Consider the following 20,130-nt stretch of genomic DNA (forward strand, 5'->3'; position numbering starts at 1 on the left):
GAGACAGTGTGTGGGTAAAGCATGGCTTACAGTAGTAATCCTCTTCACACACACCCATCTGACTAGCAACAGGATGCGGCCCAGACACACATGCACACAGACACACACGCACGCACAGAGAACAGTTTTGCTACAAGGAAATCTATTATGTTTTGTATTGTTTTTAGAAATGCAATAGGTCATAAATAGGCCGTCGTCTCTAGTCACATAATCGGGCCATTCATCCGATATCAAAGATGACTAAATAACGTTGTAATCTTCCAGTATGTTCACTTCCTCAGGTGTGGCACCGAATTCTTTGCGTGATTAGTTACATTGCTTTTATTTTTATAAGCCATTAAAATAAAGAGGGATCCTCCAGGAAGCTGGACCCTCTGTTGACTTTATTGGTTCCTGAAATTTGTCATTACGGCTTCCTGGCTGTGATGTCATCAGTCGGTTAATGACAGAGGGGAAGAGGGACGTTGTTTTTTTTCGGAGTTATTTTCAGACCAAACAATTGTTAACGGCGTAATGAGCCTGTAAGGACAGACACAATGAGTTATGACTCTGTCACAGTCTGACTCATTTTGTCGCAGAGGGAAATGCTTTTACGAACCACAACATGACATCAAAGTCCTTCAGTGAAGTTCAACCAATGTTGACTTTGGTAATAATGAAGAGACAATATTCTTCACCAAAATTAAATTAGAAGGGTTTAGAAATAATCCCATTTGGATTATGCACAAAACCAAAAGAAAAAATAGAAAAACTGAATCAAACCACCACAAACCTCAAGATAAACAGAGACCGGACAAGAAATGTTATTTGTATTTTTTATTTTGGCATTTCTTTGTTTTGCATTTATATTAAGCAAAGTGCATCTTATTTTCTTTTTCTCATCAACACATTGCACAATACATAAATAATGATGCATATAAAACGTCTTCATATTTACAATTAATAATATATTTATATATAACATAAAATACATTTTCGCTTCTTATTTTATTCAATTAAATCTTAGTTATTTATTAAACAAAGTCCATCAGAATTTTATACTTTCTTCTTCTTCTTCTTCTTTTAAAACTTTTTTTTCTGTTTGGACCTCTCGGAAACAAAAAAAGGAAAAGTGGGGTGTAGTCTGTTTGTGAGGGGGGGGGGGGGGGGGTGGGGGCAGAAGAGGCGAGGAGGGTGAAGAAGAGGAAAGCTGCTGCTATCGGGTGTTGAAGATGACTTCCAACCAGCACGGGCAGCTACTGATGAACTGTCTGGTGTAGCACTGTCCCCAGCCTTTCACAAAGCTTATCTGCACCGTGAAGCCCGTGCGAGGCTGCTGCGTGAACTCGTGGTCGTTCGGCCTCTGCAGGCTGCCGGCTTTGTCATAGTCAAAAGCTTTGATGGAGAAACCGGGGAACACCTTGTGCACCAGCAGCGTGCGCGAGTCCGGGTTGTCCAGTGTGGCCGACTTAATGAAGATGGGGTAGCAGCTGCGGTTGTAGACCCACACCCCGTCTGGCTCACGCGTCAGCTGGATGCCATAGCCAATCTTGGCCCGCACCATCTGCACCAGCTGGGACTTGTTGTCGGAGCAGAGCTGGCCCAGACAGAAGCCGTTCCCCTGAGGTAGATCATAGAAGATGTCCAGAGAGGGCTCCTGGACTGAGTAGAGGCGCCCGACGCGTGTCTTCTCCTCCCAGTATGCCACCACGCACCAATGGGCCCGATCACCAGACTCCTGCAATGCCAGGGAATCTAAAGGAAACATAGAGAGAAGGAGATGGTCAGACTTGTTGGAAGCTGCACAGTAGGACACGACGACGCGGAAACGTTGGTAAAAGACAAAAGACCCAGAAGTAAGGAAAATGAGAGGAGGAAAAGATGAGGCTGTCAAATAAAAAGCACAAAGCGACACCGAACAATTTACTGTCGTCAAGAGCCAAAACTTAACTGTCATCCTCAATTTCTGCCGCACAGGAAAACCATGTTGGAATTCCTGGACTTCAGACAACAGAAGCAACTCAGAGACACTGGCAGGCGAGCATCCACACGCAGCACAATATTTGTGCAAGCATTAAATGCTTATCTTCTGTCTGGCTCGCTGTATTTTCGTAGCGTCGTGGCCAACAATGTAGTGACGTCAACAGACTGTCCTGATCATCTCTCTCCGGCAACATGCTTCACCCTGCCGGAGGGAATTCTGAACTAAATCTTTGACTTCATGCTGAAAAGATACGAGGCCACGGCAACTGAGCGACGAGATGCGTGACTTTCCCACAAACACATAAACCATTCCCTGTCTTCGGTGAGGCACGTGGTGTTTAGCTGACGAGCAAGGCAGGCCGTTAACTCTCAAACCCTGGTGTCTGATTCGTTGACAAGCTAGGCCTCTCCAGTCTAAAGTTTCCCCTGAGCGTAAAAGAAGTGTAGCATTGGCCATGCTCCAGTTTCCAACCCCCCGCCCCCCTCTCTCGTCTCCCTTTAGTGTGCCTCCTGCGCCGTTCCTCTCCCCCTTCATATCTCTATTCCACAGAAATCTGGCTCCCAGCTACTCCCAGCTAGAAAAGTAGGAGCCAGTCAGGCGCAAGGGAAATAGAGGGAGACAGAGAGAGCGCGAGAGGAAAGAAAGAGGGGGCGGGGTGGGGAAGAGAAGGAATGCTTTTCACATATTTTGACTGTTACTTTTGCAACTTTGCTTCCTCTCCTGATTTCTGAGCGTCTCTTGTGCCTTTAGGGTCGTCACCTAATTGCCGAAACTCCTATCAACTGCTCAACAATCTCTTATACTTCCTCTCCGCTCACTCACACACACACAACCAAATACAGCCGCGATGAAAGACACATTCAAGGGTTAAGAAAGCTCGGAGAGAGCCAATATATGCGAGGGAAAAAATTAACAGAGCCCCTCTCAGAGCCATTTCAGTCGCCCCCGTCCTTCCCAGCCTACCCCCCCCCCCCCCCCCCTCCCTTCCTCCTTTCATCTGGCGGTGGCTGTGAATGTAACCGGTAATTTGGAAGGTCCCGTCTGAGACAAACTGCAACGTTAATGTGGCAGGATCTCTCTGCCGGCCTGAGCGAACTCAACGCGGCCTGTCATTAGCCTTCATTAGACGCAGGGAGAAGAAGGGGGGAAAAAAGACAACACCAGGAGAAGATAGACAGAAACAGACAGGAGGGGAGGAGAAAAACTGAAAGCATGCCTTCCATAAAACAAGAGGGGCTGTGTCCTTTGAAGTTGGTCAGAGCCTAGCCTCGGGGAGTTTATCGTAAATCCGTCCTCATGGGGTGCTTGGGGAAACTAAGTACCCGGCTATCTACCGTAGACTAAATGGGGGGGAAAGCATTTATCTTCGAGATAAGAGACAGAAAGTGTCTTTTGTGTCTCAGGCTGATGTCAGACAGAATCTCAGGTCCTGGCCGAGCTTTGCTCTCGGGTCTGTTATACAAGTACGTACAAGAACAGCCAGGGTTGATAAGAAGAAGGATGCTTTGGACTTTCATAACAGCTGACAAGAGGGCCTGCTGGTGGAGCTCACCTGTGGGGCCCTGTGTGCGTGTTTGTTATTGCTGGGAGAGACAGGGCCTGGCGTCAGAGGTCATTAGAGCGGCTGCCTGTCTGAGCCTGTCATTGCAGCCTGAAAACACCCTGCTATTCAGGACTTCACTAGCTGCCCCGCTTCCCCTCTCCCTCCCTCCTCTCCTCCCCTCTCAGAAACTCTGACTGGTGGCAAGTGAGAACCACAGAGGAGAGAAACGCAAAGGGAAGGATAAAAGCAAAGGGCTGAAGAGAGAAAACAACAGAGGGAAAGATGGAGGCCAACAGAAAAAGGTCAGAAGAAGAAGTATGCACATGTAAAAGTTGCAATACCACGATGTAGAAAATAGAAATGACATGTCCTGTCTTGCCGGAGAGAGATTAAAAAAATAATGGTTAAAGTCAATAATCCACCGGGATATCTAATTCCTAGTATGGGTCAAGCTCCAAAAAACACTTGATCCTATACTTCCCACAATGCAACTCTATAGCCTTATTTTTTTAGACCTTCCCTGAGTGATACCATACACAGGCTTTCTGTTGTAGTTTTGAAGTCCAAACTGAGTTAACCATGATAATGACTTCATCTCAGACTTTGGAAAACTTCCTCGCGTGCCACAAGCTAGTGCTCACACCGGCCGAGTAGAAAGAAAGTGTAAAAAGTACAATATTTCCTTCTGAAATGTAGTGGAGAATAAGTGTAAAAAAGCACAGCAACGGTTAGATAAGAGAACGACTGGAAGCTAAACTTATTTTGTTCGGTATATCACCAGAGAAAAAGACAGACAGACAGACTCCTCCATCGGTGGGGCGCAGCCTTGTGAAGAATATGTTCACAGCTTGTGCTGACAGCAGATGAGCTTACACCTCATGAGTAATGCTGCTGGAGACAGAACCACACACACACCCACACACACACACTAATGTGGCCCTGTAACGACACACCTTGTTCCAAGAATGCAAGGATCATTTAACTGAATTTAAATGTTTTAATACATCATGTGTTTGCGTGCGTTTGTGTGTGAGGTTGCTGCCGGTCACGCTCCTCGTGTTACACTCCGACACTATTTCAGGTGATTCTCACATAGGTGTGTGTGTGTGTGTGTGTGTGCGTGTGTGTGTGTGTGTGTGCTTATCAGACGGTGTCGTCAGAGTGTCTGCACAGAGTCCGTCTGCCATTGGAGCAGCGTGTTTCCGTCAGCTCGGGCCCCTGAACACTTACAGAGCTCGTCTGTACATCTGTCTGCGTGTCTGTCTGCTTTTCTGGATGTCTGCCTATCGGAGCATTAGCCCATCTATCTGTCTGCCGCCCCCACCTGCTCATCTGCTCTGCGGCCTTTCAGCCTGTGCGTCTCGGGCTTCTCCTCGATGGAGATAAGCGGGCTAGCTGGCAGCCTGAGGCCATCTGTCACCCCGGCCTTTTCTGCTCTGCTCCAGTCAGATGTCTGCTGCCAGTCTGTCCCAGTCTGGCTATTCCCATGGGGCCTACACACATAAACCCCCATCCAAAAAAAAAAAAGAAAGAAAAAAGACTGCTGGTCCTCTATGACGCAAGATGAGAGCTAAAATGTTGAAAGACCATTAGATACTAAAAGATACTGGAGCAGATTGGTGTGCATCATATCATCATGGATTATAATAATGATAAAAGGTTACAAGCAGTTTTTTTCCAATGTAAGAAATTGCTAAAGGCAGCTGGTGCGAGTTAATGTGGACGTTAGCCATAAGCAACACTGTGCACACAAAAACAGCATATTGCTGCCATGTTTTCTAGGCATTTAATGGATGATCAGCTTATGGTCTGCGAGATAGGGAGGGGGGGGGGGGGGGGGGGGGGGGGGGGGACACTGTAAATATCTGTGATTAAATAAAGCCCCTGTGCAATGCAAAATATTTAAACCCCAGGCAGGCAGGGCACATTCGGCAAAGAGACACACACCACTAGCTCCCCTGTGGATTTTAATGGTCCAAGGTCTTAAAGAGTGGACGCCATGCTAGCTGAGACAATTGGACTAGGTTGAGAGGGGAGGAGGGGTGGCTGAAGGGAGGGAGGGGGGGGAAGGGCGACGACAGACTGGGTGCTTCTCGCAGGGCCAGTCTGGAAAGGTTAATCATTACCTCTGTCTGACTCCACACACACACACACACACACACACAAGGTTGCTACTATACTTAGAAGTCAGCACAGTCATAGACGTACACCCTCTTGCACACACACACACACACACACTTTTCAACCTTCACTCCTGGACATAACATTATCAACATCGGTAAATAGTGAGGAGGCTCCTGAGAACGAGTCTCGTATCGATCCCCGAGAGCCCTATATGTGCGAGTGCGTGTTGGAGTGTGTGCGTGTGTGTGTGTGTGTGTGTGTGTGTGTTTGTGCCTGGCTCGCTCTCAGACATGTAATGACCCTGTCGTCATCAGACACACACACACACACACACACACACACACACAGCAGCTGAGGAGAGGAATGGGGAAGACATGAAGGCCACAGCTCTAGGGGGAAGGAAGGACTCTTCATGGTGCCTTATTTTCTAAGTCAACACCCTCTCTCCAGCCGGGGAAAGTCTATTCCAAAGGTTAAGGGTCACCCTGGAGGCATTCCTTTTGTTCTCACTGCCACGCCGTATATGTTCAGCCCTGTGTGCGTTTCTGCCTGAAATAAAACTGTGTGCATGTCTCTCTCTCTCTCTCTCCCCGTGTTCACAAAAAAACATTTGGTCTCATTGATTTTTTCCAAGTTAATACAAGTAAAACAGTGGGCTTGTTGCCGTTGTGTTCACTTCACTTTCTTCTTCAATGACAGACGGCCCCTTCAGACAAAAAAAAAAAAAAGGTCAGCTGTTCTATGCAGTGAAGACAGAGGAGTGTCCTCGTCTCATATCAATACACTATAGCTTTGTACGTTTCAGACTGTACACTGTCTGGTTTGGATTCTTTCTTTCTTGAGAGATGAGTCATTCCACTTTTGGTTGGTCTTGGTTTTGATTGGGTACCTGTCATGGCTGTGAGAAGAGCAACTAAAACGTCATAAAATCTGACTAAATCATCTATGAGTTGGACTGCACTGTTTCTCTTAAAAACATTGCCCACAATGCAAATCAATTCAGTTTGGTTGGAAATTCAAGTGCGTTATGTTAGTAGCGGCTAAAGTAGCCTTGAGCTGCTACCCTCAAGCAATCATATCTTTCTAACTCCATAATTATCTAAAAAGTGTACCAAGTGAATGCCTTGTTAAAGTGCCTCATTTGCAAAGTGACAACTCTGAAGAAGAAATTACATATTGTTTAGTCCTAGCGGGGAGATAGACAGATAGAGAAAAGGGTAGTAGCTAACATAGGAAGTTCTTCTTTAGGCTGGCATGTTACGTATGCGGTGTTAAGTCCTTCCCCCCCACTTCAGGAAACCCTAAAAAAGCCCTGATGGCAGGAAACCCACACAAGGGAGCGGCACAGTTTCCCTATCTGCAGATCTGACTCCTTGCAGAAACACAGATAGAGAGAATGAGTTGCAGACACGCCATAACCAACGTCTAACTTGAACCATCCGGCCACGACCGGCAGAAGATAAGGAGGAGAAATGGCGCGTGTTTTCCTAAAGCCTCCGTCTACAGTATAATTTTGTCTGAGTGGAAGCTTCTGCTATAATTACATGATCCACATATCTAGATGCTGCTCAGGCCCGGTGTTTATCTCAAGTTTGAGATTAAAAAAAAAATACAGGAACGTTTCATAATTAATTGGGCAGCATCTTCCATTTGGATCCATGTTATCGTAAAACTACAGCACGCTACCTTTTTTTCTGAAGGACATTTTATTCCCCTGCAACACCTCCTTCCTACTCCTGCAGTTATTATTCCAACACTTCATCAGGCTGACCCTCACACACAGACGTACACAATGATCCCCTGCAGCCCAGCTTTCCCAGGGTGACAGGACAAAATAAACACTAGCTAGTTGGACACAAGTTGCCAGGCGGGCCGTAATGACGTCGTCAGCTCAGAGGATCACTTGCCGATGGATAGACAAGCCGAACAATCGCCCTCATTGTCGTAGTGATAAAACACCGTGGGAACTAAATAACAGAGACACAGGCGAACAGAGAGGCAGACAACCAGCAGAGCCAGTTGTGTGTGCAATCTGAGCTTTTGTTGTGCTTTTGTCTTTGTTTTCAAAATGTATGAACCTCTGTATGTCTGCAAATGTGACGCGACGCCAGCACTGTGGTCTGTGATGGAGTTGTGGTTACTGCCAGGGCTCAGTCTGTCACGGAGATAAAAACACTCGCACCCAACCGGTTTGAGATCACAAAAGACAAACTGACACACACATACAGAAAAGTGTCTCCACTTATTTCGATTTCCGTCTTTATCCTGTCAAAGGAGGGTTTCCTCCTACACACACACACACACACACACACACACACTCTGTCCCTCTTTCATATCTTCATACATTGAGGTAATGTCAAAATCCACTTCCACAGAGTGACTGCAAACCAAAACAATGTCCATCTTGTTCTGGGCTTCCCTCCAGCTCTGGCTCGGAGCCAAATCTGCATCGTCCACCTTTCAATCAACTGGCTGATGTTACAGTAGGTTTTCTACGGTAAATGCCATCTTGATGCTACGCTAAGAACACAGCGTGAAGCATCTCCATCTGATAAAGCCTTCAGCACAAACAAGCTAGGCGCGCTTTCCTCTTTCCTCTCCTCTCTTTTTCCCCCCCTCTCTCCATCCTCCACGTGCTGTTTTTTCGATTTGTGCAGCATAATGACGGCCAAAACCAAAATGAAGTCCCTTGCCAAGAGGCGGCTTGGCGGCCGCGCAAGGAGAGGAAGTGGGGAGTAATGAGAGATCCTGGCCCCGGCTCGGAGTGGCCCGGCTCTGCTCTGCTCAACTCGCTGGCTGAACACACAGCCTCCAAATTACAGAGAACAGAGCGGTGCTGCCGGCCATCTCTCCCTCCACCCAAAGCCGCCATCTTCTCTCCCTACTTCATTCCTTCCTCTTACTGTTCAAGCAAAAAACACAATCAAGATTCAACCAAAAGCAGAGACAGAGTTTCATGGTGTTACTAGTTGCCATGTCAAGTATGCCAGGCTGTAATAGGCTGCATGTAGATTTCTATCTTCGTAGAAAGAAAATGTCCAATCTTTTTCTTTCTTCTTCATTTAACTCCTCCTTTCTAGTCGGTGCACCCCAGTGTTTGTTTTCCATCAAGAAGAGGCCTCGGCTGCCTCCCTGTCCGCTCCCCTTTTCCTCAAAGACATGAGGTCATATCCTGCGCAGCCCTTTCCTTTTGCCCGCTAACCCAAACAAGGCAGGAATGCCGAGAGAGAGGAGGGAGACTGAGGGCGCTCTGTTTCTGACTTGAGCTGTTGATTGGTGAAAGATTGTGTCTTAGTTAAGCAATTGGTGATCCACAATATAAAGCAGTGAACAAAACAACACACGGGCGTTTTTCCCCCCCCCCACTGCATTTACACCAAAAATGGGCCGTTTCTTCTGGGCCTTCCGTATGAAGCAAGAACGAGTTTGATTTAATGAGCTGAGGTGCCACGACTAAATTTAATCTCTGTCAGAGCCCCTGATGAAGGTTATACCTCCAGCCGATTCACCGGATGACTAATTGACTGACTGAAAGGGTTGGCCGACTGTCTGTCGAGCGAGGTGACTGGCTGGTGGTATAAGAATACAACTGGGCCTAAATTTAACCTGCAGTGGGAGGAAGCGCCTGTGTGACAGTCGGCCGTGCGCCAGGGCTCGCACCAGGTCATTCTATCTGCCCGTCTGTGTGTATGTGTGAAAATGCGTGTGTGTGTGTGCGTACATGTCACCGCAGCCTGACTGGATCCTCTTACACACAGACACTCTGGGTCGGTCCCCGATGGCACCATCAGGCACGCCACCAACACACACACACACACACACACACACACACGCACACACACCGATGCTACACATCCAGAAACTATAACTCACTTTAATGAAGATTAAAAGCGCGTACACACTATGGCTGGGTATTGATCCCCAATACTTACTCACTGATTGTCAAATACTATCAAACAGATTACTTCATCTTTCATCAGATTGTTCCAGTCTCAATTCAAACTATTGCCAATTCTATTAAGCCAAAGTTCTTGAACGGGTGATTGTGATTCGACAACAATAAACATGTGAGAACATTTGGATTCTTTTGTTCAGTGAAAGTATTGTCTTCGTATTGGTACCATAACTGAGGCCTCGTAGCAGCACTGGACTGCACCTCTGTCCCATCAAGCCCACGGAGGTCTTTTATTGAAGACAACTCGTTCCAGACTTTTTTGAGCTTGACAAGATGGGACATCTGGCTACGTGGGTGCTACCAGAGCTGCTCCTAAACCACCTAGTCTCTAACAAGTTTAAATATTACTTAACACCCCACAGATTCATAACCAACAATCCAGCGCCCTCTTAACCCTGACCCGATCTCCCATTTCCAAATCTCTCTCTTGATCTCCCTCTTCAGTTCCTGGGTGAACCTAAACCTCTGAGCTAAGCCCTCACGCCAACGCAAACCAAGATCAGCACCCTGACTCCTGGCTGCAGGCCTGCAGCCATCGACCCCCCCCACCCCCTCTCCTGCTCCTCTTCCCTCCTCTCTGCTCTGTTCCAAGCTGATGACGTGAGCCAGCGAGAGGAGCTTTGGAGCTGGTAGCCTGGCAGGCAGCCTAGTTTGCATTTGCGCTTGTCGCTGTCGCAGCTCACTTAACTCCTTCCAGCCTGGATGGTCTTGGCTTTTTTCAAGATGGATAAACAAGTAGAATTAAAAAAAGGGAATATGTAAAAGGAGGATGTTATCTCATCAGGTCTGTCTGAACTGTGTTTTGAATGAGCTCTTTCTAAAGCTGCTTTACCAGTACACTCAAGCTTTTTCTAAATTATTCAACTACAACGAAAAAAAGCAACAGCACAACTCTCGGCGACTACAAGTCTTTGCCTTCCCTCAAAGCCACCCTCGTCTCTCTTCCTTCTTCCTCTCTGTAAATATGTCTGGAGAAGAACATAAAAAGGGCAGAGTGAGTGAATTAGAAGGTCAGCAGCGGGCCTCTGGGAGAGCCATGTTTCTTTTGTCAGGGCCCCAGAGGGAGGGAGCGAAGGAGGGAAGCAGGGAGAGATGGAGGGAGGGCAGGGGGAGAAATGGAGCAGTCTTTTTTTTTTTTTTTCTGGCTTGCCAGGGAAATCATGAGGGCAGAGAGCTTCGGCCATCCCGCCCTGGGCCTTTCTACCTCTACTGCTTTTACTGAGGAGGCCCATTCACTGGAGCACAGGCCGCCGCTGCCATGTCATCCTCGCCAGGAAGGAAAACAGGGGAGGAGGAGGAGGAGGAGGGTACGCCTTGCTGAGGGAGGGAAGGAGTAAGGGGGGGGCGCGCCTGTTAAGACTCCAGTTCTAGGGTTTCACAGTTTGAACTGGGCCTAAAATGTGTCTTTAGTTAACGCACACAGGGAGGACTTTGGTGTCCATCTGAAGGTGTGGAGGAGAGGAGAGACTGATTTTTAGTTCCTCTGCTCTTGTAAGCACTGCTCCAATCTCTTCCCCCCATCTAAGGACACACACACACACACACACACACACACATGCAGGCAGTCAAGCTAACCCCCCTACCACTAAACAAAGGAGGGAGAGGGGGAATGGGCAGCGAACACCAACTGACATAAAACAGGCTTTAAAGGCCCAGTAATGAGAACCATCTGAGGCCAAGGAAAGCAGAGAACAGCACAGAGCAATCTCAGGCAGTGGAGAGCAAACCTCCCTCTCTCGTGAACACCATCTTATTCTGTAGCCTGCGGACAGGGCACTGGGTGAGGAAGGCAACGCTGCCAAAGGGGATTATGGGAGAAAAGCCGAGGAAGCCCGAAACACATCCTGCATGAGAGATGGACGAAAGAAAGGCGCCTGTGTCTCGCTCTTATCCACACACAGAGCCCAGAGGAGAGTTAACTGTCCACAAAGACATCCCCTGTACGCACAAACACACCCAAACAAACACTCGCATCTCAGTCGAAGCCTCTCTTTGCTGCTATTTTTTTTCCCACAATACCGCACGCATAGAGCATATTCTTCTCCAAACAACTGTTCGCCGTGTTTGTCTTCCATTACAGCATAACACAGAAAGGGAGAAGAGGAAGATGAGAAGAGAGGAGCGTTGTTCAAAGAACCAGGAGGGAGGAATTTATGTGGATGTGGGAGAAACACACCACCCTCCTTCACTGGCTTTTTATTTTTTTATTTTTTTTTATTACAGAGGGGAAGCAGGGGCCCCCACAATCAGTGCCTCATCATCACAAGTATAGAGGGAATATGAGTGTGTGTGTGTGTGTTGAAAGGAATGCAATGGAGAAGGAGAAGAAAACATAGGAGGAAAATAACATGAGTTTGAAAAGGAAGGGATGGTAGAAAACAATGGGGAAATCATAGTTGTAGTAATATTTACCTGAAAGCCCCACAGGGGCCGAGTATGTCGTTCCCCCAGTATCACTGGATGACGGTCCAGAGTCTGGAGAATCTGATGGAGAGAGAAGGAGAGAATTAGCACTCTGTGTGTGTGTGTGTGTGTGTGTGTGTGTGTGTGTGTGTGTCTGTGTGTCTGTGCGAGGGGAGAAGGCAAAGCAGCAGCTGTGAGACCGTCAATCACTCCGGTGAAATCAATGCCTAATGAAGACGCTGACGATGAAGCTCACACTCTCACACACACACAGGGAAGACTTACAGAGGAGAGTTTCTTACACCCCTGATAATCCCCCATAAGCCACTGCTTCAGGAGGAGCGTTAGCCCTGCATCTCTGCGTAGACGAGCTACTGATCTGGAAGGAGCGGTATTCTTTCTGCTAAAGACTGAGGGAAGGTTTCGGCCTGGAGACTCCTGATCCCCGCTCAATAATCAAATGTGTGTTTCCTTTTTTAATAGAGATCTCAAACTGCTCTGATCTCGTAAGGTTTTTCCTGCTCCTGCTTTTCTGTCTAAAGGCAGATAAACATGAGCTTTAAGACCAACAGCAAAGGTGTGTATCAGAATTGTTTCTACATGAAGATATACGTATATGAGTTTGTGGCTGCCTTGACAGACAGCTCATAGAAAGGCCCTGAAAGCTGTTCACCATAAATGTACGCCGCGCTAGCAGGCAGACAACTAAACGGAAACTACTCGTTCTCTTACTCTACCCTCTCTTTGCATTTCAATGCTTAACTCCCACTAAGACTTGTAATGTAGACTTGTTTCAACATGACACCTGAATGGAGCTTTAACAAAAAAAAAAAACACTGTGTGCGGTGAACGGAGCAGCACACCGCTGGGAGCAGGCTAGCTCTGCTGCGGAGCTGCTGCTGGTCGCTTGGTATTCGCTAACGATACATTCCTCTGGCTGCATGTCAACGCTCGCGCTGCACCTTCTATCCATTCAGCCACAGTGTGTACGGCGGGGATCGCCTCCACTCATTGCATGCGTCGCACGTCACACGTTGCATTAAAGCGCGTAGCTTAAAGAGCAGAAATTACCATCTAATTGAAGTTGCTCTAATCTGAGGTGTTTTGTAACAAATACAGCTGATGCAAACTGAAGAAATATAGGGAGGTTCAGTATGTATTTAATCCACATACGGCGAGGAGGAGGAGGAGGACGGTATTTCTGTTGAATACTTCCACTCTCCAGCGAACAGATTGTCTCATTGGCCTCCAGGTTTGACCGAGCAGAGCCGCAGTATAGCTAACAAGTAATAAAGAAACAGCATCCGGAGCGGTTTCACTGCGAGCCCTCCTCCGCTCCACGCCACCCTTCCCCGTCCAGACGCGGCCCGTGCTGCTTGTGGTCCCAGTAACGAGATGCCTCGCTTTCATTGACTGCCAGCAGCCTTTGCCCTGGTCTCCTGGGCAACAGTTCACAGCTGACCACAGGGCTGATGGGGGGGGGGGGGGCATCAGTGAGAAAGAGCTAAACAGTGTGTGATTTATATTCCCCCAGAGCTGAAACAAGGTAGCGTTTCTACATTTGTCGGCTGCTTTCATACTGGTCGCCCGCCGCCGGAGCGGACAGACACCCTGACACACAGAAACCCACTTCCTGCTCAGTGGAATCATGAAAACCAGAATCATAAAATCCAGCGCTCTTCCGCTTCAGTAACGTCTCATTGCCTTTTGAAAGTTATCAATGCAGATTTTCTACATGTCACGATGATTTAACACAGCTTAAAATAAAGCAAATACATAGAGGAGTAGAGAAAATTGGAATAGCCTCCAGTAATGAGATGGAATTGATGATTGACAGCTCCCAGAGGCCACTGGGGACCCCCCCTCCCACCCCCACCGTCTTTCTGCATGATAAGCTCATCTGTCCTCTGTCCTCTGTCTGTACCCTCCAGCCTGCTCCATTGTCCTATTAATATATGTTGTCTTACACCCTCCTTCGCCAGACAGACAGACAGACAGACAGACAGACACTCCTTTGATTAACCACAACAGCAGCTGCACTGACTGAATGAGGAACTAGCATGGCAGGTGACTCACTTAAATACTAAAATTTCACTTTAAAGAAAAGAAACTTCTCTTTTTAAAGTATAAAAGCTCTACTTGGGAGCAACCTGGTGATATTTCTCTGGCCTCCTTCTGTTCTTGTTGGCGATAATGAATTCCCACTCAGTCGAACCAATTCAAGTTCTTGCAGTTTGCTTTGAGAGGGGAAGCAGGGTGGTAACATGGGTTGTATAATCATTTCCTTTGTCTGCATCAAGCTTGCATTTCCTATTTACCTTCTTGCTTCCTTTTATCACTGGAATGTTTCCAACTGAACTCGCATTAAAGACGCTACGCTGGCTCTACCCGGAGACAGACGCCGCATCAGGGGGAGGGTTGAGTACGAGGAGGATTGTTTCAGATAAATTCTGCTTGTATTTAAGGTTCTGCAAATGCTTTCAGGTGAAACAGTATCGCAGAAGCCTGGTCAATGAAGACAGGGAGAGGGGGGGGGGGGGGGGGGGGGGGGTTGAAGAACCACAGCTGCAGCTGCAATGACTTCCTATTGTTTCCACTCACTGAAAGCCACTTTCTCCTTCTCCTGACTAACTGGCTGGCTCGTCGACTGACCGGTCATTGTTCCACTCCGAGCTATTCCTGCACTGACAGGCAGCCACATAGACGCAAAGAAGCAAGAAAAATATAAAAAGATATATACTGCATTTTACGTATTTGTCACCCTCTCCGTGACATGAGGATCCTCATCTCCTTCTCTCCTTCCCCAGTCTCGCACTATTCTGTTTATAGCCTGAAATCTAACGTACTTTGAAGGCGATGACATAACTCGGGGGCCACTTTCCAGCACTGGGGAACAGGATGACAACCACAGCAGCATGTGGAGTCTGACACAGGTGGAGGGAGAACACAATTAAACAAGACCGAAGCTTCTTAAGGGGGGGGGGGGGGGCAACAAGGTCAGTGGACAAAATTAAACGGCACATGCAAACTCTCCCGATCCCCAAAACAAAACGCACCCAAACAGAGACGTGGGGCGGTGGCACACTCACACATATATAGACAAATCCTTAACCTTAATCTGATGATTAATTCAGCTGATAAATGCCTGCTGGCTCCAAAGACGCCGCTGTCTGTGCTGCGATTCACAATAGATAAATGGACACACAAAACAACCCCGCCCCCACCCACCAATCAGACACACACTACGCCCCTGGTGACATGCCAGTCAGTCTATAGCTGGTATCTGAACTTTGTGCTGCCTTGCCCTGGCTGCCAGCCATGCTAGCACTGCCCAGCCAGACACTCCACCGCTATCATAAATCACAACATAACATGGGAGCTGTTTCCGTACACACAACAGAGGAAGTGTGTGAGAACATATGCAAACGTTATGCTAATCAACATGTAAACATTTAAGATGTGCATGTTTTGCAGGGGGGGGGGGGGGGGGGGGGGGGGACGACATATGCCTTTATGTATGTGTACATTAAGCTCACCTGGTGGTTTAAGATAGTCCATGGGATAGCGCGAATATGGAGGAGGAGGAGACTCTGCATGGAGTGGGAAAAAAATAAGCAGAACATGAGCAAAAAAAACAAAACAAGGGAGAGATCTTAACTTTATGATAAGAGTTGCCATTCTACTGGGAAAAGGTTTTGTGTCTGTCAGCTCAGCATGGAGAGGCAGGCTGTGAGGCTGGCCGGGCGGCTATTGCCTTTCATTGGCAGGCAGATAAACAGGGGGCCGCCTGGCGCCAGGAGGGCCACTATCAGCGTCTAGGACAAACTGAGATACGGGCCTCTTTTGGCCTGGGACGCCAAGCACAAGCAAGCAAGCCTGCCAGCACACACACACACACACACACACACACACACACACACACACACATATACACAGGCGCTGGAAAGACTGTAAAGCCCTGGATGAGTCTGCTTTGCACTTTGGAAATGCCAATTTTGAAATGTTGAAACAGCAGATGGGCTGTTTGTTTAAAAAGCGGGGCTTCTGATGAAGTTGTAAAAAAAGATCCTGATTTAAGGTGGACTAAACAGCTCGTAAGTGCTTTGGCACTTCTCACGCGCCAACAAAAACACATGTTAAAGACGGGATGCCGCCTAATTAAGAAAGCAACCTATTTAGAATATAAAAACACAAACAATCGATAAATCATAATAATAATAATAATAATTCGATGGGGGGGAACGATAGGCATTTGTGATGTGACTATTTCAATATAACGTGCCAAATTCAAATTGAATGACACTATAGTCCCGCTGCCGGATATATGAAGGGGACCCTTCTTACATCGGTCAAGTTTGACCTTATGGAAGAAGCTCAAGACAACTATGCCAAGAGAGGTGATGCCATTTGAATTAGGCTACTTATGCCTGTAACAGTCTGGTAATTATTTGACACAATGGCACGGTGACCGGATGCATACTTGATTTTAGAATGAGGCCCGACCACCAGAGAAATAAACGCTATTTCAGAACTTTTTTTTTTTTTTTTCTGTCGTGAGAATGAGGTTATTGAAATAATCCAGCTCACCGAGTTCACAAAGTCTGCTCATGTGGTGCGGGTTGCAGCAAACGAGCTCTGGGTTGATTTTCCCGTAGGATTCACAGCAAGACAGCCTCTTCAGCTCCGAGGAATGCCTGAGGTCCGGCCACCTGAACACCTTGTAGAGCAGCATGGGGAGAGAGTAAGACTGTTGACCCACTTTGGCGTCCACTTTGCTGGGCAGGAGCAAGCAAGGGCTTCGGACGCCCCCCTTGGACTCCACCGCCTGCAAAAGCACCTCTAATTGTTTCTCTTTGATCTTTTTCAGTATCGAGTGGGTCAACGCCTTCAATTCAGCCTCCGACCCGGCGTTGGACTTGGCCACCTTTGTCGTTTTGCCCATGCAGCAGCCCCCGGAGCCATGCGTCCCTCTATCCGTCTCCCCGTCGCCCTCCACGGGCGCACGGCTCCTCCAGAGTCGCCGGACGAGCCCCGATCGTTTGGTCCTAAACATGCGGGACGAAAAGAGGGTTCCCCGGCTAAAAAACGAGCATGGTGTCCGCAAATCATGAAGATTCCGGGATCCGAGTCCAGGCAATGACAAGCAGCCTGAGAAAATACGGTGGAAGAACCGGGAGCTGGATGAGCAGAGGAAGTCTGTAGCATACGCCAGTCTCTGTTGCCTTCTCCTACAGACTTGATCACTGAAAAGCAGGCGAGGTTCCCGGGACAGTCAGCTTTTCCTCGGGGGATAAACAACCATCATATCCAGGCGGTTGAGACTAGCCTATACAAATGAATCTAGCAGTTTATACACCTCGGCTACAACACACCCAGCATAGCCCGAAAGTGTGCACAATTATTCCCGCGGTGATGTGCAGCCTATAGCGCTGTGAGCTGACCCCCTTTAAAACAAGTTCCGATTTTCAGCATGAAACAGTGTCAAACATCGTGCTGTCTTTTGCGAATCAGCCGTGGTGGGAATGAGACAGACTGGGGCCTAATTAAAGCCTAAACGCTATCACAATTATCCCATGAAAAGCGAAGCTCGCCGCCGCGTCTTCAAGAGCATTAATCCACAAAATCCTTGATCCGACTGCACGGAGTAGGGCTCTCCAGCAGGCTCGCGGAGGCTTTAAAAATATCTGTTATAGTCTAAATATGCCACTCGTCTGCAGAGGATGTGGTCTGCTGGCAAGAGGGAGCCTTCGTCCGAAGAGCCAGTGAGCAAATCCAGGGGCTGATTCTCTCACCCGAGTAGAGTTGCGTTTGAAAGCCTGGCGGAAAAGCGAGAGAGACCCCTCGGGTTACGTCCGCGCACCGAGCCTCGAGACCTATTTTTGTAGTCGAATCCTCTAAGATTAAATAATCCAACCTCGTATCTCACACGAAGTTTCTGCGTCCGAGTGTGGAAGGAAAAGCGAGCCGACGTGTGATCTCGAGGGGGGTTGGAAGGCTCTCTGTCTGCAAATGAGGCGGATGGCTTGGGTGCCCTTGCTCCGTCTCCAGTCTCCAGTGCGCATTGACGCGCCCGGTCACGTGTGTGTCTAGACACCCTGTCGCTTAAAAGAAATGTGATTGTGTTGCGCAAACAACAGATCAAGTAGAGCTCACAGCGCACACGCACACACGCGAGCGCACACACACACACACACACACACACACACACACACACATACACACACACACAGCCAAAAAGGAGTAGGAAAGTTAAAAAATGTTCCCAGAAAAAGTTGAAAGAGTGTAACATTGAGAATACGAGGACGAGGTTGGGAGACTAAAGCAGTTATAGGCCAAAATAAACTCAAATCAAGTCATGTCTGTTAAAACTTGTGAAGCGGCCAGATTGGGAAAGATGAATCTAGTGAAGAGGCCCTCTGTACCTTAATACAGCTTATTATTATTATTATTATTATTCGTTTGTACGCTCTATCCAACGAGCTTTAATGACACGGGACTTAAGCAAAAGGACACAACTTATAGATTTGCAGCTTTTGGTCATTTTAGTGCTGTTGATGTCTGATCTCTCTGTTGTTTGAGGCGTTTGATCAGTGCTTATTATATTCATGCCTCTCAAGGAAAGCAAGTGTGTAGCTATTAATGGAGATGGAATCAATATAATTTAAACATGGACAACAGTTCTTCTAATCTCATCATAAAACATTTTGCTATTCTGAAGTGGATCGATCTGTATAGTTTTCCCTGGTTTTATTTTGGGTTTTGCCCTGAACTATGCTTTTCAGGCAACGCTTGCGCCACCACTAAGCTCTATAGCTGCTCAGGTTGTAGTTGGACCTTGCACAGGTTTGGTTTTAATAAATGTAGCTGGTGTCTTCAACTACAAACAAAGAGGCCAGGAAGGAGCGAGAGCGTGTTTGTGCCTGCGGGTCTCTACTTAGGGCAAGAAAGACAAACGACAACATGTCCGAAACATAGATGAGAGCGCGCTGCTGCCGCCCTCTGGACGTTTGTCTTCCAGATGGGACAATCCCAAGTGTCCTTTGAGTTTGTTTGTCTGAATTAACAGCACAACAGTGTCCGGCCTTCTTTATTTATCCGGTAAAACGCTCAATCGACTGAGGATCAATTTCCTTCCGCGCCTGCAGTAGGATCTGCCCACTTTATACCGTCTATCAGCTAAATCCACATTTATTGTGACAGGCGCAATGAATTGATTTGATCAATTCACTGTTAATGCAGCTCAGTGTGAGAGACAAAGACACAGGCTTCACTACCAAACAGCGTGGCAGTTTAGTTTTGTTTGTATAGTTGTAGCCTATAAAACTATAATAGAATGGTACTGATTAGATAAATGGCTACACTTTTCTCCTATTAAACGTATTGGCAATGGTGCATATTGCATTTTATGAACCATTAACCAGAACTGTATAAACACATCAAACTCTGTTGAAATAATCAAATTTTAAACAGCAGACGAGACCCACGACATGTGTGGCTGCAGAGGACCACATGCACTTCAGGAGGCCCTCAGTCTGAGCTGCATTAACATGAATGCCTTTTTTTCTAATGCGTATGCGTGTGTCTCCTCCGGAGCCTAATTGAGTTCCCTAGACAGACAGTAGTCCAGGGGAGGAGGTGCAGGCAGCAGTATGTAAATGTGTCAGTGAGCCAGTGTCGCTGCAGGGCAGAGGGGGTGGATGGCTGATAATGATGAGATGTACAGGGTCGGATGTGTGTGTGTGTGTGTGTGTGTGTGTGTGTGTGTGTACGTGGATGGGGGTAGTCAACTGCTCATCCCCACATTGTCCCAGGATCCCCCACTGGCACCGCAAGAGCGCAGCGCAAGGGCCCAAACGGTTCAGAGGACTGCATGCGCCGCTTTTTAAGGTAGTCTGGAAGCAATCAGTCAGGGGAAAAGGTCTGTCAGAGGGATTGTGGAAGTGACTGCAGACGCACATTGTCCCCTCCTCTCTCTCTCTCTCTCTACATTTCCCGGCCCTTCCCTTTGATTGTGTACGTGTGTGTGTGTGTGTGTGTGTGTGTGTGTGTGTGTGACTATTCTCCAGACTCCAGGAAGTAGCCAATTTTGTCTAACCGTTTTCCATTTCAGTCTGGCTGGAGGAGTCTGTCTGCAAAGTGGCC

General features: G+C 47.6%; 1 protein-coding gene across 1 annotated transcript; it reads right to left on the bottom strand.

The window, feature by feature from the left end:
* Positions 1–820: 820 nt before the first annotated feature.
* smad7 (SMAD family member 7) lies at positions 821–18,509 on the bottom strand. The gene is made up of 4 exons (XM_076087474.1): positions 16,576–18,509; positions 15,525–15,578; positions 11,998–12,069; positions 821–1,734 (listed from the first exon to the last, which is right to left on the bottom strand). Exons 1-4 carry the CDS (start codon positions 17,039–17,041, stop codon positions 1,196–1,198), a joined length of 1,131 nt encoding a protein of 376 aa, XP_075943589.1. The 5' UTR covers positions 17,042–18,509; the 3' UTR covers positions 821–1,195.
* Positions 18,510–20,130: the final 1,621 nt, after the last annotated feature.

The sequence above is a fragment of the Anarhichas minor genome, unplaced genomic scaffold, assembly GCF_050575085.1.
Source record: "Anarhichas minor isolate MPS153535 unplaced genomic scaffold, ASM5057508v1 ptg000002l, whole genome shotgun sequence".
Taxonomy (NCBI): Eukaryota; Metazoa; Chordata; class Actinopteri; order Perciformes; family Anarhichadidae; genus Anarhichas; species Anarhichas minor.